Consider the following 20490-nt stretch of genomic DNA (forward strand, 5'->3'; position numbering starts at 1 on the left):
GACAAAAAAATGTTATTGATAAGTCAATACAGATTGATTTGAATGTAATCGTCTCCTTCAAAGAATACGGTTCAAAAACTGCATTAAATAAAGGTTAATACTTAACCTGTTATTTATCTAAGATGTCGTTCAGAAGAGTTTTGTGACTGCCAATGGAATACAAAGTGAATAATTCGTTTTTCTGATTTACCAATAATTGTCCAAAAGTCACATTGCCGGCTTTGATAATAGTCGACTCAAATATTATTCGTGTTCATTCGTTATTCTTCAAACAGTTAGACCCCTGAGGTTCTGACCGGATCATCTCAGTGGGTCGCGATTCCGATTCGCTGATAGATTTAACTAAGCACTGCCCTCGCTAGGGCTAGTGTTGGAAAAATCGCTAGCTAGTATTAGCAAATTCGCTAGGCCAAACTCTGTAAGCTCGCCTACACGTTCAGTGAATCTAGTATAACCCCTCGAGGTTACTAGCATAGGTAAATAAACAAAAAAAAATCAAACACTTATTCTTTAGATTGTTTTTTTATTAATAAAACAACGAAAACACCTTTCATTTTGTTATTTACATATAAATAAAAGATTTATTTTAACATTATACAACTAAAAGCCATACATCGATCTATATCAGCCTAAAACTACAAAATAAAAATCGTGTATTCAGGAGGGAACACCATTGATAAAACTGGAATTGTAAGAAAGGTCTTATATTAAAACCATTAAACGGCCATTTAAAAAAAAAACCAAATGCTGCCATATTTAAAGACAGAGCTGCCAGAAATGAGCCGAATAATAGTGAATTAATTATCTGAGAACAAAATAAAACCTCGCAAACATTACGTACATAATACAACGCGAATTCCTAAACTACCTAATTGTTTGCCCTTCCCGTGAGGCGACTAAAGGATTCAAAATATGGACAGCAGCGTTCTCTGCGTACTATATACTGGTGGTAAGGCGTATTCCACCGCCATTCTATCTAGTTCTGTCGCGAAGTAGTCATGCATTCCGGTGTGAAGTTTAGAACAGCCGTTGTACAATACAACTAACATTTCGACCTCATACCTCAAACTGGGTGGCGGAAATCATGTTGCGATGTCCATGGACTCCAATAACGTTACGACACCACGCTGAATTACAAGGAACAGTTCTATAGGCACACTATAAGCCCAATTTATTTTACAATTTATCTACTTTATTTCTCAAAACGATACAGTCCTCTTTGTCATATTCTTGATGCAACTAATAAATTAAAGTAAACACAACATTTTGTATGCTTTGAGAGTAAAGGATAAGTAGAACCGATTCAGAATGTTTTCAGCTTTTTTTTTTATTGCCTTTGAAAATTGAGCTGAAAATATGAAGGCATAGATTGCAATAGGAATTACAAATATAACCCGGAATTATCAGTATTAGAAGAAGTAATGTGTAATATAATCCTAATAATATATACGAGATAGTGAGTTTATTTGTTATGATTCTATTATAACTCTCACCAATCTGATGAAATTTTACATGACAAATTAAATATAGAAAAGGAGATAGTAAGTAATTATCATTTGAAATTATTTATTTCTTCAACAACGTTAGCAAAGATCTTCGTATTGTGTTTGTAAATATATACTTGTAAATGTACAATTGTATAAATTGATAATAAGTGTATCTTTCAACATTTCAGATGTAATGCATTATTTTTGTACATTATTTCTCTGTTTTTGTAGTTTGCTAAAACTCATTAAAGATAGATGATAAACCTTGATACTTAGAACGCATAAAAATGTAAAAAATAATAATACATAATTAATTATTATACTGTATGTTTTAGGTACAGTAAATCTAATTTAATATTATAGCACTTTTAGAATTGAAGTAACATAACTAAAAATTTGAAAAAAAAAAAATAGTTTTATACTTTGAACGGCTTATGTACAATAAATTAAAAATTTAATTTAATTTTTTATCTAGAAAAGGACAAAGTACATTTTCCATCTCTTTTAAATCAAGCGCGTACTTTAAAATTTAAGGCATGCATTTTAAGGCTAAAATTATTAAAATGGCAACTGAGAAATTATCTACAATTCTTAAATTACATTTTTAGCATTTACCCAAAAACAAGAATTTTGGATTAAGCCAACTTCAATTCGAAAGGTGCAATATGTGATAGTATGTATGTTTGTTTGTCCTTTCACACGCCGAATCGAAGCAACGGAAAGTAATAGATAAGTGACATAGGCTACCATTTATCCCGAAAAAAACATCCAATTCCCACATGAAACTGTTTTATTAATATAGAAAAATTAATTGACACTGTTCCTTGACCACGCGAGCGAAGCCGCGAGTAACAAATAGTATAGTTATAAATATAGATTTGATAACGCTGTTTATCCAAATTTAATACCTAAGAAAACATTGTCATGATGCTGTCTTTAAATATTGGCACTTTCATAGCAACGTCATCTTAATATGAATCTATACTAATATTATAAAGAGGAAAGATTTGTTTGTTTGTTTGTTTCGAATAGGCTCCGAAACTACTGGACCGATTTGAAAAATTCTTTTTCCATTAGAAGCCGACATTGTCCCTGATGAAAATAGGCTACTACACCGTGTATATAAACTATATTTTCGTACGCCAAACAAAACACCTTCACAATCGCTAATAATGTTATTTATTTTAAACTGTCATACAAGTTTAGTTGCTATTCTTATAACATTAAGGTCTATTTAAATCTTACGAAAATGCCCGAAAATTTGGAGCGCTTTTTCGGTTTATTTTTGTGAATTAATTGATTTAATCACTACATAGCATAAAACAAAGTCGCTTTCTTTGTCCCTATATCCCTATGTATGGTTAAATCTTTAAAACTACCCAACGGATTTTGATGCGGCTTTTTTTTAATAGATAGAGTGATTGAAGAGGAAGGTTTATATGTATAATAACATCCACTAAATAGTGGAGAAATACTGTTATTTTTGAGGTTCCTAATGTGATGTCGTAAATAATCAATAATAAAATTTCATGTTTCCGAACCGAAGCGAGGGCGGGTCGCTAGTTAATTTATAATTTTGGTATAAAAATGCGAAACAGATCGACCGATTCGAGATGACGTGTCATTGAATGTATTTTCGGATTCACAGCGGCTTCCTGGCTTTGATCAGGTCCTCGCTGACCTCCCACAGTTTGTTCTCCACGGCCCTGTCAAATGGATACTTGGTGTCGTATTCGACACAGTCGCGGTAAAACCGGCCCGATTTCCCTTCAAGACTGTGGTCTGTGGCACAGAACAATACTGTTTCGGAACCCTGAAAGAATACTTTTTTATATAATACCTTTAAATTACCTATTATTATAATACCTACATGTATTTTTAACTGGTGGTAGGACCTCTTGTGAGTCCGCACGGGTAGGTACTACCGCCCCGCCTATTTCTGCCGTGAAGCAGTAATACGTTTCGGTTTGAAGGATGGGGCAGCCGTTGTAACTATACTGAGACCTTAGAACTTATATCTCAAGGTGGATGGCGCATTTACGCTGTCTTTGGGCTCCAGTAATCACTTAACACCAGGTGGTCTGTGAGCTCGTCCACCCATCTGAGCAATAAAAAAAAAGAAAAAAATAATGGGGATCTCTCGAACAATTCCTGCCATCATGAGATACTCCTCTGTACCTATTTCGAAAATATTCAATTCAAAGTCAAATAATCTTCATACCAACCTGTTTGGCCGATCTCATGAAAAGAAGAAAGATTGGCGCCATCATAATGTAGTGGTACCATTTTACCGAATATCTGGAACATTATTTAATGAATTTGTAATTTAATGTTAATAATAATATCCGTAGATATTGTTCACGTATAAAAAAAGGACCCGTGATAAATGCAACCAAGAACTGATCTGTTAGTTTGTCTAAGATTGTTTAAGCTACAAAACTAAGGGTGGATTCGACCAAACTTAAATTTATACACGAGGAATAACCTATTCCATGATTTTAATCTCGAGTAAATCCATAGGCGTTTTTCCACGTGAACGATAGTATACTTGCGCTGGGAATAACAATACGCGAATAGCAGAGTGAATGGTGAACGAAAATAAAATCCGGCAAATAAATGTTGTTGTACAACGGCATAGTGTAATAGCATACAATGCATCAACTCGATTTTACCGTATTTTAGTGTGAAAAAGTAGCTGTAGTGAAAGATGAGGGATGATGAGGGAATTGTCAAGTTTTGTCGTGTGGTTTTATCTTTTTTCGTTTAAATGTTGCATTATACAATGCCAGACTATTAATAATAACTTAGTGCATTGCTTTGACATGAAATTAAAACAAAACAAATATTTTTGAAATGACAGAATTCAGATGATTGGACTGACTGACGCCATTCCGTGCGAAACGGCGGTATAGTAACAATTCCCGAATAGGCCTACTATCTATATATTAATACGTGAAGCAAAAACTTTGTACCCCTTTTTACGAAAATTGCGCGGATGGAGGAGTATGAAATTTCCCACACTTACAGAGAATATAGAGAAGAAGTGCACAATGCTCATATTTTTTTGAAATAATGCATAAAAGATACATTAAATCAATAAAGAAAACATTACACACACTACATACCATGTATTTGACGCACACACGCATGCATACTATTTATTGTGAAACTTTTGTTCTTGACGTCTGTTGTCAAATTGAGATTAAATATTGTTTGTCTTTGTTAATATTTTTTATAGTGTAGTCTTGGCGAAATTTGTGATAATAGAAGTATAAAATACATTCATAATAGTGTACAAATTTGCAATTCCAATTAATTATAGTCGAATTTCGACTACTGCGGGACCACTAGTTCTTAGAATTGTAGATGGTAAAACGTAAAATTGATTTACTCTCGATTAACTGACAAGTTATTCTAAGAATAAGATTTACTCTTGTTTGGTCGAATCGACCCTAAATATCAACGGAATTGGCGTATTACGTAACAGCGTCATTTTATGTTTTTTTGGTATACATATTATTGGTATTGCTATAGAAATCGTCTGTTTTTTAAAATAAGCGCCGCATGTGTATTTCTTGCACCGCCAACACGTGAAAACTCTAGTTTAGGCTCGTTATAAACGTTAATTTAATTAGGGAACGTTAATTTAGTCAAGTTCGCGCATTGCTGGAATAGTCCCTTAGGCTACCAACGAATGGGTAGAGAAAAAAGAAGCTAATTTAGTCTGGGTAATTGTCCACAAACTAAGTACGTTCGTGGGCTTATTTTGCGTTATTGGGTCCCATACAGTCCTACGCTCTACAAACTAAACATAAACGAAACAGCACGTGCGATTATTAAAAAAAAAAGTGTGTGTGTCCGCTCCGACGCACGACTGGAGTTTACTGGATATAAAAAATTAAACGAAACAATACGAGAAATAGTTCTATATTACGACAACACGATACACTACAGATTATTAACAAATTAACGAGACACAAAACAAACGACTAACAAATATATGAAAATACAATAATGAGAGAAACGCGCGATCAGTACGAGGCTTTGTGGCGGACTGCCGGCGCAGCAGCCCGGCGTCACCTGCGATAACGCGGCCGCGCGTTGGCTCCTGATTGGCGCGCGCACGCATCACGCAATCAGGAGCCAATCAGGCGCATAACGCATTTCGTGTGACATGCTAGTACGATTTTGATTGGCGCGCGCACGCATCACGCAATCAGGAGCCAATCAGGCGCATAACGCATTTCGTGTGACATGCTAGTACGATTTTGATTGGCGCGCGCACGCATCACGCAATCAGGAGCCAATCAGGCGCATAACGCATTTCGTGTGACATGCTAGTACGATTTTGGTCCCCATAATTTTCATACCCCGGGCCTATATATGTAAATCGATTCTAAAGGAGTAAACTCCAAAAAAAATATACTATTCTCGTCCCATGCATGTTCGGAACGCATTTTTATGTAGCTATCTCAATAGTTCGCGTTTGTTATACGAACTTTTTTTTGGAGTTTACTCCTTTAGAATCGATTTACATATATAGGCCCGGGGTATGAAAATTATGGGGACCAAAATCGTACTAGCATGTCACACGAAATGCGTTATGCGCCTGATTGGCTCCTGATTGCGTGATGCGTGCGCGCGCCAATCAAAATCGTACTAGCATGTCACACGAAATGCGTTATGCGCCTGATTGGCTCCTGATTGCGTGATGCGTGCGCGCGCCAATCAAAATCGTACTAGCATGTCACACGAAATGCGTTATGCGCCTGATTGGCTCCTGATTGCGTGATGCGTGCGCGCGCCAATCAGGAGCCAACGCGCGGCCGCGTTATCGCAGGTGACGCCGGGCTGCTGCGCCGGCAGTCCGCCACAAAGCCTCGTACTGATCGCGCGTTTCTCTCATTATTGTATTTTCATATATTTGTTAGTCGTTTGTTTTGTGTCTCGTTAATTTGTTAATAATCTGTAGTGTATCGTGTTGTCGTAATATAGAACTATTTCTCGTATTGTTTCGTTTAATTTTTTATATCCAGTAAACTCCAGTCGTGCGTCGGAGCGGACACACACACTTTTTTTTTCAAGCGGATTGTTAGGGGAACTTCAGAAATCGATACCAAAATAGCGTTGGATGCGAAAATAGATTAAAAATGGGTCATCTCTATTTTGTATATTTTTTTTTTTTGACGATAACAGGAATACACATTCATGGTCCGCCAATTGTTTATTGGATAGATTTTGAAACATAAAAATGGAATTCTCAATTTCATTGTAATCATTATCTTATCTGTGGCAAAGCAGATAGCGGTGCATACACAATATATGCATATATCCTACAACTAGTAATTACGTAAATGTATGCAAATTTTATGGCCGAAAACTTCTTGTGTAGACCAGGGGTGGCCAACTTGATTAGAACCAAGATCTACTGTTTACTGACGTAACACTAATAATCTACTAATGACATTTCTTGAAATTTAGTGAAACAATGTAGTTCAGTATACAAATAAGTAGTATATTTTCTTTTATTGAAAAGATTAACATAAAACTGAAATTATATATTAAAAGAGAACTATTTGTCATTAACAAATGATACAAGATGAAAACGATCCGTGCAACAATTGGTGATTACTTTGCGCAGTCTGCTCAATGTATTTATATTTTTTTGTGTAGCCACGATCGACTGAACTATTAGCCATGATTGATGGGTCGATCGCGATCTACCGGTTGGCCACCCCTGCTATAGAAATTGGTCAGTGCAGAACTCGCCGCAGCATATAATGATGCAACGTTCAGTAACGAACATTATTAATATTCTACACACACGTACAGCGATACGTAACCTTCGAACAATCTAGTAAGAGCATAATAAAATTGATTACGTAATGTATTTACATACAATACAATAAAATAGTAGCGTTAATGGCAACCAAAAGTAGGTAATGAATATTTTTAGTTAAAATTATACGAGTACAAAAAAACATCAAATCAGCTTTGATTTTCATTCAAAATGTCTGATAATTTTGACGAAAAATTTGCAAAATATATTTGCCATTCCAAACGATTTAAATATGTACTCTGCCCACTGAGTTTCTCGTCGGATCTTCTCAGTGGGTCGTGGGTTCGATTCGGTGGTAGATTCTGCAAAGCACTACTCTTGCTAGGGCTAGTGTTAGCAAATTCTCTCAGGTTGAGCCCGTGAGCTCACCTACCCGTTCGGCCGTAGCTGGCATAACCTCTTAGGCTATCAGCGAAAAGGTAGTGAACGGTCGAAGGACCACTTGAACGATCGGTTAATTCTTTTGTCGTCTGTTTTATGAACATATGAGAACCGTCAATTCGTTCCTTGTCGTCTCGTTTGTGTCCGTCTTTTAGGTAATCAAAAAATGTACTGCCGCCGCTAGTCACGGACGCCCTCGTTCCATTTCTTTCTTTATTTTTGAATTCTTGTCAAGTGTCTGTCTTAGTCTGTGTCTATGTCTAGTCGTTGTAGGTCTTATGTCCTGTCAAAGAAGTTGCACGCCACGACAGGTAGAGAAAAAAAGTCCTCCTATTAATTTATTGAATGTTGGTCATTAACTTACACTTACCTGAACAAGTTCGTGTAACAGAATCCTGGGCAGCATGCGTTGACATCGACCCCGGAGTCTCTCAATTTTGCAGCTAATGATATCATAAAGTATGCATTCATTAGTTTGGAGTTGCAATAACCGGGGTTGTGACGACCGCTTTTGCCTTTTTTCGCTAATTCTATTTCCGACCTTAAGTTTAGGTCGTCAAAATCGATTTTTCCTTTTTCGTGTAACGTTGAAGACACGATTACAATTCTGAAATAGAAATTTAACAATGCAGTTTTGTAAAAAAATCAAGAAAATAAAACCAATTACCTTATAGAGGCCTAGAAGTCTGCCCTAGGGAAAATCTGAGTCATTTAATCCAGATCAATACAAGTTCTACATAGGTCCTATAACAAGAATTGTGGACAAAGGTCCTGATATGTTATGATAACGCTCCATAAAACACTGCTTGAGTTGATTTTCCATAGATGGCTTCTAATTCATATATGAACAGAATGATTGAACATGAATCTGTGGAGGATCAAAAACTCTTCCAATTAAATGTTTTAATAAATTAGCATGTATTTTTTTATGTTTTCATTTACAATTATTTGCATTCAAAATGTTTTTATTGATGTTGAATTGATCTTCACTTTTTGTGTAGTGTTTCACAAAACAATATACAACAATATTACAGGTAGAGAAGCACAAAGAAGTTCATTAGCACATTTAGTCTGGTACTTTTGTATGTTTCATATGTGTTAACTGCCCTAATTTCAATCCCTGTGTGAATCTGTTAAGTTATTGCGACATAGTACCACTTGTCTATAACTACCGTAAGAAATACTGCTGTCTAAAACATATATTATATGTATTACAAAAAGTGGATTTTTTACATTCTTCAAAATAAAAATAGGCAATGGTTTATTCTTTACAAAATGTGTGTAAAATCAAACATAATTAAACTTATAAAACTGTGATAATTACCCATAGTGAATGTTTAGTTTTGTAATTTTTAATTATTATATTTTTCTATTGCTTAGATGGGTGGACAAGCTCACAGCCCACCTGGTGTTAAGTGGTTACTGAATCTTATAGACATCTACAATGTAAATACAAGACAATGTAAAGACATCTACAAGGCACTCGCCTTGAGATATGAGGTCTAAGGTCTCAGTATAGTTACAACGGCTGCCAGCCTGGACTCACAAGAGGTCCTACCACCAGTAATTACGCAAATTATAATTTTGCGGGTTTGAATTTTATTACACAATGTTATTTCTTCTCTGTGGAAATCAATCGTGAACAATTGTTAAGTACATATTTCAATGGAAAAATTGGTACCCGCCTGTGGGATTAGAACACCGGTGCATCGCTACATATGAATACACCGGACATCTTATCCTTTGGCCATGACAACTTGACTTTCTATTAATGAGCATTATACTGCTAAAAGTAGCAAGGAACATAGTTAATATGTTAGTTAATATATAAAAACCTCAGTAAATAAGATATTAAATACCTACCTACTTGGAGTAGCCCTCTTCAAATGGTCTAACAAAAGATTAGTAAGATAAAAGTGGCCTAGGTGGTTCACACCAAAATGTATTTCAAATCCTTCTTTTGTCTTCTCATCTTGATTCAAAGGAACAACAACACCAGCATTGTTTATAAGGACATCTATTTTATGGAAACCAGCCTTTATAATATCCACAAAATTTTCTATAGATTCAAATGACGAGAGGTCAAGCTGCATTGGAATCTAAAAGTAAGAGAGTAACAATATCTTCATAAAAATGGTTTTAATTATATAATGGAATAAATAGAATATGTAAGAAATAATACTGAATTTTATTTTTAATTAATTTTACCAAATTTACGTTTGTGTAAAAGTTATCAATATAAAAATGATATTTTACCATTTCACCACCATTTGGCTGTTCCTCTCGTATTGCGGCAATAACTTCTTTCGCCTTTGCAATGTCTCTGCATGCAAAGATAACGCGGGCTTTTCTTTTAACCAAGGCTTTAGCTGTTTCAAGTCCGATACCACTGTTTGCACCGGTTATCAGAAAGGTTTTGCCTCTCAGACATGTATTACTAGTACATTTGCCCCAATTTTTGGATCTCAGCTTACGTATTATTCCAATCGCCACTACTACTGAGATGGGCACTGCTGCATAAATCACCGGAGCCGACACCATGTTTTTAATGTAAAATGAATCAGTACCTATTGGTAGTTGTAAAATATATACCTAAACAATGTTCAGTCTTATCACCTCTACTGTGTTTTCGACGAATACGAGTTTTGTAATTTGTCAGCTGATGTAATACAAATGTCATTCGGGCAAAGGTCAAAGATTTCGTTCTGAAATAGAATAAAAAACTCACATGAATCACATGAAAAAGAGTACATAAGTTAATATTTTTTGTATTTATTTAAGAATGTTAATTAAAATAATTATATAATTTTGAACTGAGCAATAACTCAGTTCAAAATCATTTTCAATAGAGTTTTCATTGAAAACTATTTATGGAAACTTGCTAAAGTGGCGGGAACAGTGTAGCTAGTGAAGGAATTTTAAATATATCAAATGAAATAATTGAAAAGAATTCTATTACGAAGTATGCACGTGATTTGGTGTAGAATTGAAAACAAACATACGTCAGTGTTCGTTAGTTCGCCATATTACATTACACATTACTTTAAACAACTACATATATAGTTTAGCTTATGCAGCTCAGCTTCCCTGCTCGCGTCGTATCTCTTACAAGCCGACGATTGCACTGTCTATACTGGTTAGTTTAATGACTTACAACCATTGTGACCTAGCAATTAACGTCAACCCCGTAAAATTAGCCTAAACCCCCTTAGGTCGCCCCGTGACCATCACCGGGAGGAGACTGCCTCCTCATAGGGGCCGGACCTACGTACAACGGATACTCTAACCTCATACCGCAAGATGGCTCGCGGCATTAAACTAAGTGTATTAAGGCACATTTGCGATTTCCGTGCTCATTCACTCATTTACGGAATAAATATTACGTAATTACTTACGTACTTACTTACTTACTTACTTACGGGTAGGTACCACCACCCTGCCTATTTTTGCCATGAATATAGTATTTGGTTTGAAGGGTGAGGACGCCGCTGTACTGTTAAAATTGAGACCTTACAACATTTACGTTGTATATGTCTATGGGCTCCGGTAACCACTTAACACCAGGTGGCCCGTGAACAATTGAATATGTGACCACTTAACAGTTTTTTCTGCTTTTGTGAAATATGTTTTAACCCTCTACTAAGATAGTAATGAAAACAAATGATAGCCGGGTCGTTTATTTGATATTCAGGAACAACTAGATAAAACATAGGTTTCAGACTATGAAAAGCAATGATATGGTTACATTAAAATACGAATCACAAAATGTGAACGACATAACTATATTACAAATGTTTATGCAATTGTTTTCATCGAATTTTTATATGTAATACAATTTTTGTTTACACAGTGGCGAAGCTCCATATTTGGTCTTTTGAATTTAGCAGTTACATTTAGGTACACATTACATTTATCAAAGTATTTTTTTTATTAGTAAAAATTTTAAGGTGAAAATAGCGCGCAACTTGCGTTAAGGTACTTTTAGTTACATAGCAAATGTTTTTTTTTTAAATAGAAGATAGGATTTTTTTAATTTATATGACTAGTATGTAATATTATTGGCACAGATAGTGGGGAAACGTGACATTTTTATTTTTTTATTATCATTAATTAGCATGAGAATTAGGTATTTAGTATGATTTCAAACAATTTAGAGTTGATGCAGATACATTTAAATCTTGAAAAATTGATAGTGTAATAATATTCTGAAAAATAATATAATTTTGATCATAAGATTCTAAACAATGTTAGTATTGTTAAATAAAAGTATATAAATTTATTAAAAAAGCGAATTTAAATATGTGAATAAAAATTTTTATTACAGTACAAGCCATTGATCAAAAATGGAACTACACTTGTTGATCAAAGACAAACTCCCTTTAATTTGGTTTTTCAGAAGTTTATATTATTTATTTAATATCTATCTAAAGGGATATATTAACAATAAATACGTTATAATTTATACATAATATATAATACCTAGAAATACTTTATAATTTTTTCTAATTTTTTTTACTTGTTAACAATTTTCATAGGCAGTTAAAAAAAATTTTAAGCATTTTATGGCTATAATCTATGAAATTTTTTATTCAGTAATCTCCATCGCGGCCTTATGATCTCTTGAAACAATATTGTCTTATTTAATATTTATACGAAAAACCTTTAGTTAATATTCTATTTTATAAAGATAAAACATTTCATAAAATATATAACAATTCATAAACATAAAAAATGCTTTCGGAATGTCATGTTAACCCAACAATCAACAATTATAGGTACAATAATAAATATCTAAAAAAAATTGCATAACTTATTATATAATTTTTTTTATTGCCCTTGTAGGCAGACGAGCATACGGCTCACCGGATGGTGAGTGGTTACCGTCGCCCATGGACCTCAGCAATGCCAGGGGCAGAGCCAGGCCGCTGCCTAGCGCAAAAAAAAATAAACTATAAGCTTAGTAATAATTGAACTAAATTGGATCCATCATACACAAATTGTCTAGTAAGTACATTTAATCAGTGGCTAGTCGCACATGACTACAGTGCAAACGAAAATATCTGATTTACTACACATAATTTTCTAGAACCAACACAGAGATTCTCCTTTAGAGATTTAGAAGACAACCGTGAATATTTATTCGATGACAAATACATCCAATTGTTATTGTAAAAATTTATTATTACCGATCGATACCTCAAATTTCGTAAGTAGAAAATGTTTGTGCCATTAATTCACATGGGAGTGGACAGCTGATGCCGCGAGCGGTCGATGCCGACGTCCACCGTGGTCACTTTACCATCCGTCGGGGTCCCACTCTCTATGTCGTTGTCGGGTATAATGATGCACATGAACGACTTTCCGCTAGATACGTCCTTAGGATAGATAGTCATGGGGATGAATCTATCGCTTGTGCCGTCCACGTAAGCCGTTAGTCGTGAATAAACTTCGGGGAAGTGTTTTTTGAGCACGACCCCCCTGTTCTCAAGCTCTTTCAGTATGTTGTAGAAACATATTTCTCTGAATTTGTGAGCTGTAGCGGCATTTTTCTCGCCCGCCACGTCCATTTTGGATGTCAAAATTAACGTCTCCCATTCGTCTGGTGTGTTTTTACTGTTTCTCCTTTGCCGTCGACGGTATTGCTCTTGTATGATGACCGTTACGGTTTTGCTCAGACGTAATTTGGCACACCGCGACACCATCTGCCTCTCCCACTTTACGGCCCCCTTTGTGGGTACTTCACTAATAATACATACGGCCACGTACAAAATAACCCTCGTCTCGGGATTGTAGGTCTTACATAGCTTGACCACTTCCGTGTATAGTTCCACGCCCATTTCGTTTGGTTGGAGCGATGTCCACTTCATATATTCAGGTTCAGTTAGATACTGAAATCCGTGGTTAGTGAATTTCTCCGCTGATTCGGGACTAGTAAAAAATACTTTGACGACCCCCCTTCCTTGACTTAAGTAACCTTTGTGAGCTATAGTGCTAATTTGATGTAAAGAATCCGCATCCTCTTTAGCCGCCGATATGATTTGTCTACACAGTGCGCTCGCCCGAGAGTGTAGACATACTTTTCTGTGTTTCTCCCAGTGAGCTCGTCTACATTCCCTAGAGCAATACATGGTGGTGCAATTGTGACACGATTTGTAATGTCTTTTAGCTTCAGACAAAAGGGCTCGAGAAGAGCATTTTGGGTATTTACATCTGACGTAGGCGTCGTCAGTGCTATTTTCAGTTTGGAGAGAAGCTAGGGACGTCTTGGAATCGTGATGGGTAAGTTGTTGGTCATTAGGGCGCAGTGCCGCAGCATCGAGACTGGTGCGACGGTCTATGGATGCACTATGTTGAGCGAAGGGTTCACTCTTCCGACGCGAGTGTTCGCCATGAGCCGAACGGGATCGCCGCGGCTCTGGCATCGCTGCTGGAGTATCAACTGTATCCTTGCCTGGAAGAACGGGTCTTTTAAAGAACGGGTCTTTCAACCTCTAATGTATTATTCACAGCACAGAGCCATACTCGCATTCAAAGAAAGACTCAGAACCATTTAAAAGACAAAACATAAATACGAAATACTCTACTACTAATCCACAGATCACAACATGCCTATCAAATTTCTGGGGTGATGTAGTTGTTGTATTTGTGCGCTCAAATTATGAGTGTGTGTCGGGTAGGAGAATATTAAAATTGGAACGGTTCAAACTTACATATCGTTCCTACCTGGTCGATCGTGGTCGGGACTGGGGTCCGTGAAGGAGCTTGGCTCCTCACTCGGTGTGCCCATGAACCTTGACGCCGGGGACGTACTACTGTGCCCACTGCTCACCAATTGTTCGTATCGAGGGCTCTGGGAAAGGACAAGGGCGTCCAGGAAATAAGTAACACTTCATTCAAATTAAGTTCAATTTTAGACCCAAGCCAATTGTTATTTGTGCGGATGAACTCTCTTTAGCTTATTAGGGGTTGTTCACAGTCAACGCATTAATGCCTTTATAATAAGTTTTTTTTTCTAATATGTTGGGTGAATGTAGTGACATGAAACTGGATTTCGTCATCCACCTGGAAACATGAGGTTGAAGACTCAATTCTAATCTTTGATGACTGTTCCAATCTCCGAACAGGACTACTTCGTGACAGGAATATTCATGATGGTCTTTATTTACCGTGCGATGTTACCTAATTTTGCCGGTTTTTTTTTTAAATTATATTGCATGATTTTATTCCTTCACCGTGGAAATAGTTCGTAAACATCTGTTAAGTACGCATTCCTTTAGAACAAATCGCTATACCCGTCTGCGGGATTCGAACTCCGGCAAAATCGCATGGCTTCATACGAATACATCGGGCGTCTTATCTTTTAAGGCCACGACTTCTTAAGAGGTCGACTTCAACATATAATCAACATCAATACCAAGAGTTTTTCTTCGAAGAAAATGATGACTACTTCAAGTCAGCGGATGAGCAGGGCTGATACCCTTTTATTTCCTGTTATGTAACAAAATACCATGAAGAAATTTACAAATTAAACGGGTCGTTGCAAGATCTTCAGTCTTCTCGTAGAAGTCATTCGAGAATACGTCTTAGGTACATTTATCTAATGCCATTGCTATCCCGCAATCTAGCACTGGTACAATCACATGACGACAAATAACATCGGGTGTGTAGATTATAAGTTCGTGGAGACTTAAGTAATTTCCAACTCCAAGTACCTTAAAATTTGTTTATCATTACGTTATGTGATCAAGCCCCATTCAAATCGATACCAAATTTACTATTAACGTAAAGAATAAATTATGCATTTTTGTGTTTATTAAGATAAACCTCATAGACTTTTATGTGTACCTTGCCACCGGTAAGATAATACGGGCTTGAAGTCTTTCTAGGACTCGGCTGAGGAGTGGGTATCCTAGTTGGCTGCGACGGCAGACCGAGTAGCGAATCCAGGACATCTTCTAACGTGGTAGACCCTGGAGATGGGCGGGCGATACCGAGATTCAGGGAGCGTTGGGAATCCTGCCAGTCTGTAAAACCGCGTTTTTATGTGGTCAGATTGGCGGATATCGAAAATTCTTATACTGTTGAATTAATTCAACGTTGGTTTAACTTTTTATTTTTTTATTGCTTAGATGGGTGGACGAGCTCACAGCCCATCTTGTTGTTTTTTTTATTGCTTAGATGGGTGGACGAGCTCACAGCCCATCTTGTTGTTAAGTGGTTACTGGAGCCCATAGACATCTACAACGTAAATGCGCCACCCCCCTTGAGATATAAGTTCTAAGGTCTCAAGTAGTTTAACTGTTCCCTTTTTTATTCAACGCTGATTTTAGAGATTTCTTTCATTTCATTTTTCGCAATAGTATTATAATATTAGAAATTTATTTAAAGAGTTCCAGAAGCGATTTTTTTGTTTATATACATATATTTTTTTATTGCTTATGCGCTGTAAGCTTAAAGCGTGTTTATGACAGCGTGGATTTCAAATGGTTGGCGTAGATATACTTACTGGTTAGTCAACAGTAACACTGGAATAGGCTGTGGTGTGTGAATGACCTTTATATGTGACATAAAATATTCATTGCCCCTACCACTATCTACTCTGCACTATCTTTGGTTGACTGGTAGAGAATGCCTTAGGCATTAAGCCCGCCAATGTAAATTTTACATGAAGTGTAATAAATAAATAAATAAAATATCAAATTACCACAGTAATTCGATTGTAATGCGTTTTCGTAAACAATGATTCAGATTTTCGTGCGCCAGTGCAAAACCTTACAAAACTTATTAAAGCATAATTATGGACGTCACAAAAACAAAAAATAAAACAAATTACGTAAAATAAAAATGAATATATTCAAATATCGTTATAATTAAAAACGTAACTAAAAGTATACTTATCATCGAATATAATAGAGAAGACAACATTTAATATTCTTAAGTCTTCGAAAACACTTAAACTAATGAAAGGTACCGAGATTCTATGACTTATAAATAAGCATATAGATTTCTATGCTAAAAGAAATGTTTTTTTTTTTAAAAAAACAACAAGAAGAGAGCTGAACAAATGTTTTTTTATGTCCAATTAATATTTTAGCGCTTATATAATAAGTAATACTCTCGTTTTATGGTAAAATTTTACCTAATATACGTAAATGGTTAAAACAAGAGGTCAGTTAATATCCACAGACAAAAATAACTGTATTTTGTACACGTCATGGTTCATTAGTCGAAGGGTTCGTGGCTGAATCGGAGGTACCTATTCGAGGCGGTGCGAAATTCAAACGCAAATAAAATTATTTCTAACCTAATCAGAACCTGTATAATTTACTTAGGGAGTGTTTCGCAGTCCCAACATAAATTACGAGGTGATTTAAGTAGAAGGAACTTGAAATTTATAGACTTGAACGTCACTTCTCACCACCGTTTGTTTATGGTTCTGATAACTGTTGCCATGTGAAAAAAAAAACAGATTTTTAAATAGAAAATTGTATGCGGTAGGTATTGTTTTATGAATTCATATTTAATTTGTGACCCGATTTAAAGCTATATTTGTATGTTTTATATAATGATTAGCACCTAAAATAAAATATAGCAACACTTTCTATTTACATGAAACTATTACTAGCAATAAAACTAACTTCAAAGATATTGCGTCAAAACAAACATTAAAAACAAAATAATTTAATTCTGTACATTGAATGACATCCTTAATACAAAATAACTGGTTTAAATATCAATTCATTCCTGAAATTATAATGTATATATGGCAATAATATAATTAAAAAGAAACTTAGTTGAGTCCCTGATGTTTGAAATATATACCATATGCACAGCAAGTTACCTTTAAATAATAGATAAGATAAATAGACAACAAAAAATTCATCGCAATTACAACAATTCGATTACAAATATGAATAAAACTTAACATATAATTCTTCAGGGTTTTCACTGAAAATCCGTCCAAATTATAAAGCAGTGGTCAAGTGACATAGACAATAAAAACGAATGATGCAAGCAACTACAAGCCAGTGCTTTGATTTCACAATAGATAATAAAAGTTTTTATTTCATAATAATTTTTTTTGGGCGTCGTTAAGGTGCATCGGTGATAATTTATACAAATAATAAACCAATATAAGAAAAAAAAACACATTATGGTCCTGAGTCTTATACATAGTATATATTATAAAGCTCTATTATATACGTACACATACACTTTTCATAAAATTAAATCATTCAGTGTACTAACTGAGATTTAAAAGAAAAACATCTAAATACATTTAAAAACAAAAAAAAAACAGCACAAACAAAACGCACAGAGTATTGAAACATATTTTTAATTAAATTAAAAAAACACTGCAGGTTCCGAATTTAAATGCAAGTTCCATGACGTAAGTGACGTTTAATAAAAACAACTGGCCGCCTGTGTTGATTCGCCAAGTTTGAATATTAAAAGAAAAATGCCCCCGGGCGGAAAATGTTAGCAGGAATGTGATAGTTTTATCAGAATCTGCAGTGTGTGGCGTGGCGTGGTCACGCTCGCTCACCGGGCGTGGCGCGGTGGTCGAGCCGGAGCGACGAGGGGGGGCGCGGGTGGGGGGGCGGTAGCGCTTCCGAAACAACCAGCGGTGTCTGCGGGGAGTCCAATGGCTTTGTACCTGCAGATTTAATAACAATCTTAAATCTAAGATAAAGGAGTTTTTCATCGTTTTTTAGAGTAGCATGTGTTCGTAAGCCAATTAGGGTTGGCACCGTCATTGTTTTTTATTTTGATTCTAACTTGTAACTATAGTTGAGACCTTAGAACTTATATCTCAAGGCGGGTGGCGCATTTACGTTGTAGATGTCTATGGGCTCCAGTAACCACTTAACACCAGGTGGGCTGTGAGCTCGTCCACCCATCTAAGCAATAAAAAAAAATTGGTTCAAGGTTAAAATACGTACTGGTTTTGAGGATAAGGGGCGGTTATTGCAATGTAATGATTTGGACCTCGTATTTCAAGTTTGTCAGTGGCATCCGTGCCATTGTACTGCAGGATTCCAACTGCTATATGAGGCCGTAAGCGCAAAAGTGGCCTAAGCTTACCATAGTTATTATGGAGCAATGAGATTTAGGTTTTCATGAATTTGAATCGGCAAACAACAATACGCGCAAAAATAATGCTTACAAAGCCATCTGTTATCTATGGGTGAAACTATGGATAGGCCGGTTTTGCATCAAAATTTATTATATTTTAAATAAATTGCAATATACGTATAAGGATGATTATTAAAAATTGTGGGTTAGGCCACTTTTGCGCTGACGCCCTCATTTAATACAATTCTTCGGCTTCATATTTCATTCTGATGTCTTGATGCCTATGAGCTCTGTAACTACTTAGCAACAGGTAAACAGTGAGTTCGTTAACCCTTTAATGGATTTTAAAATTTGCATCCTTGTCGTTGTTGATATCCAGCACTTATCGGCAGTTCGATGACCTCGACTTAATGCAAATTAAGTAACATACCAACAAAAGAGCTTTCAAGCCAGCAGAGTTTCTGGCTGGATCGAGGCGAAGGTTCCCGGTCTATGTCCCCGTTGGCCGGCTCCAACCCGGACACGTAGTGGACGATCGCCGACGTCACTTCCTTTATCGACGATTGGATCTCCTCTGATGCTCTCGACGAAGCAGCGCTCTGCTGGAGAAGAGACGAGGCCAGCCTGAAAACATGAAACGTTCGTTTTTTAATTTTCTTTCGACCTAAAGAGGATAGGGTTTTTTTAAGGGAGAGTATGCGTTATTGTACACCAATAATAAAACAAAACAAATGCAAAAAAACGTTAAGTAGAAAAAGTACAACGAGCAGTCTTATCGCCAAAATCTATATCTTCCCGACAACCATCACATGGGCGTGAATCATCAAAAGAAAAGGCAGCAGAGTATTTACCGATTGAACAAAAGAATATTCTTTTTTTAGCCTAAGAGGTTATTCCAGCTACACCCTGACGACAAAAGAATATTCATGCAAACGATATAAACTATTAATAGGTGTTTTATACATAAAAATAAATAAATATTATATCACATTTTATCTAATAAATACTTATGACAAATGCAATATTTTTTATCCTTATTATATTTATGGTACCAGAAGGTCTAGTACCATAAATATTCCAGTCATAGCTACCTAAATAGCGTGTTCACAAGTTTGATTTTTTTTTTAATATAGGGGTCAGACGAAGTCAACAGACTCTGGTAAAATTTGCATTTCTTTCACAACTTTATATTCCGTTGAATTTAAATCACTTGTAAAATGTTCAACCTATTCGTTTTGATATTTCCAACAAATCGTGATTATGAGCAATATTATATGTTGATTTTTCGGTAGATTGCGGCTTGGCTATGCTCTTAACATCGCATCGTATCGCATGATCGACGGTAACCGCTCATCTTTTTTTTCTTCTTTTTTTTATTATTGCTTAGATGGGTGGACGAGCTCACAGCCCACCTGGTGTTAAGTGGTTACTGGAGCCCATAGATATCTACAACGTAAATGCGTCACCCACTTTGAGATATAAGTTCTAAGGTCTCAGTATAGTTACAACGGCTGCCCCGCCCTTCAAACCCAAACGCATTACTGCTTCACGGCAGAAATAGGCGGCGGTGGTAGCTACCCGTGCAGACTCACAAGAGGTCCTACCACCAGTAAAATCAGATGACAGATGTCCTCTTCAGATGACAGATAAATAAAACGTGTTACGTGCCGAATCTAGTTTGAAAATTAACTGGCCAAATTAAGCAGA

The 20490-nt window shown here is 36.0% G+C and overlaps 2 protein-coding genes across 4 annotated transcripts in view; both read right to left on the reverse strand.

Annotated features, from left to right (window-relative positions):
- Nucleotides 1–3047: 3047 nt before the first annotated feature.
- LOC114245498 (retinol dehydrogenase 11) lies at nt 3048–10828 on the reverse strand. The gene is made up of 6 exons (XM_028177679.2): nt 10710–10828; nt 9964–10412; nt 9571–9806; nt 8078–8314; nt 3713–3785; nt 3048–3300 (listed from the first exon to the last, which is right to left on the reverse strand). Exons 2-6 carry the CDS (start codon nt 10246–10248, stop codon nt 3130–3132), a joined length of 1002 nt encoding a protein of 333 aa, XP_028033480.2. The 5' UTR covers nt 10249–10412; nt 10710–10828; the 3' UTR covers nt 3048–3129.
- A 542-nt stretch (nt 10829–11370) lies between these two features.
- Nucleotides 11371–20490, reverse strand: part of LOC114245540 (uncharacterized) — a 110438-nt gene continuing 101318 nt past the window's right edge. For 2 of the 3 annotated variants that reach the window (XM_028177746.2, XM_028177743.2), the window contains exons 7-11: nt 19214–19407; nt 18254–18364; nt 15553–15731; nt 14431–14557; nt 11371–14158 (exon numbers count right to left, since the gene is read on the reverse strand). In XM_028177746.2, the coding sequence (XP_028033547.2) occupies nt 12942–14158; nt 14431–14557; nt 15553–15731; nt 18254–18364; nt 19214–19407 (1828 nt within the window). In that variant the 3' untranslated portion in view covers nt 11371–12941. The remainder of the gene's footprint in view (nt 14159–14430; nt 14558–15552; nt 15732–18253; nt 18365–19213; nt 19408–20490) is intronic. The other variant, XM_028177747.2, reaches the window with a different exon arrangement.

The sequence above is a fragment of the Bombyx mandarina genome, chromosome 15, assembly GCF_030267445.1.
Source record: "Bombyx mandarina strain Sakado chromosome 15, ASM3026744v2".
Lineage (NCBI taxonomy): Eukaryota > Metazoa > Arthropoda > Insecta > Lepidoptera > Bombycidae > Bombyx > Bombyx mandarina.

Bases quoted from the DNA above. Each gene is read 5' to 3' on its own strand.
- LOC114245498 (XM_028177679.2), bottom strand. From the start codon at position 10,248: ATGGTGTCGGCTCCGGTGATTTATGCAGCAGTGCCCATCTCAGTAGTA. The intron at 8,315-9,570 runs GTAGGTATTTAA...TTTCTATTTCAG, and splicing joins AAGAGGGCTACTCCAAGTAG to AATTGTAATCGTGTCTTCAA. The intron at 3,301-3,712 runs GTTGGTATGAAG...GTATTCTTTCAG, and splicing joins TCATGAGATCGGCCAAACAG to GGTTCCGAAACAGTATTGTT.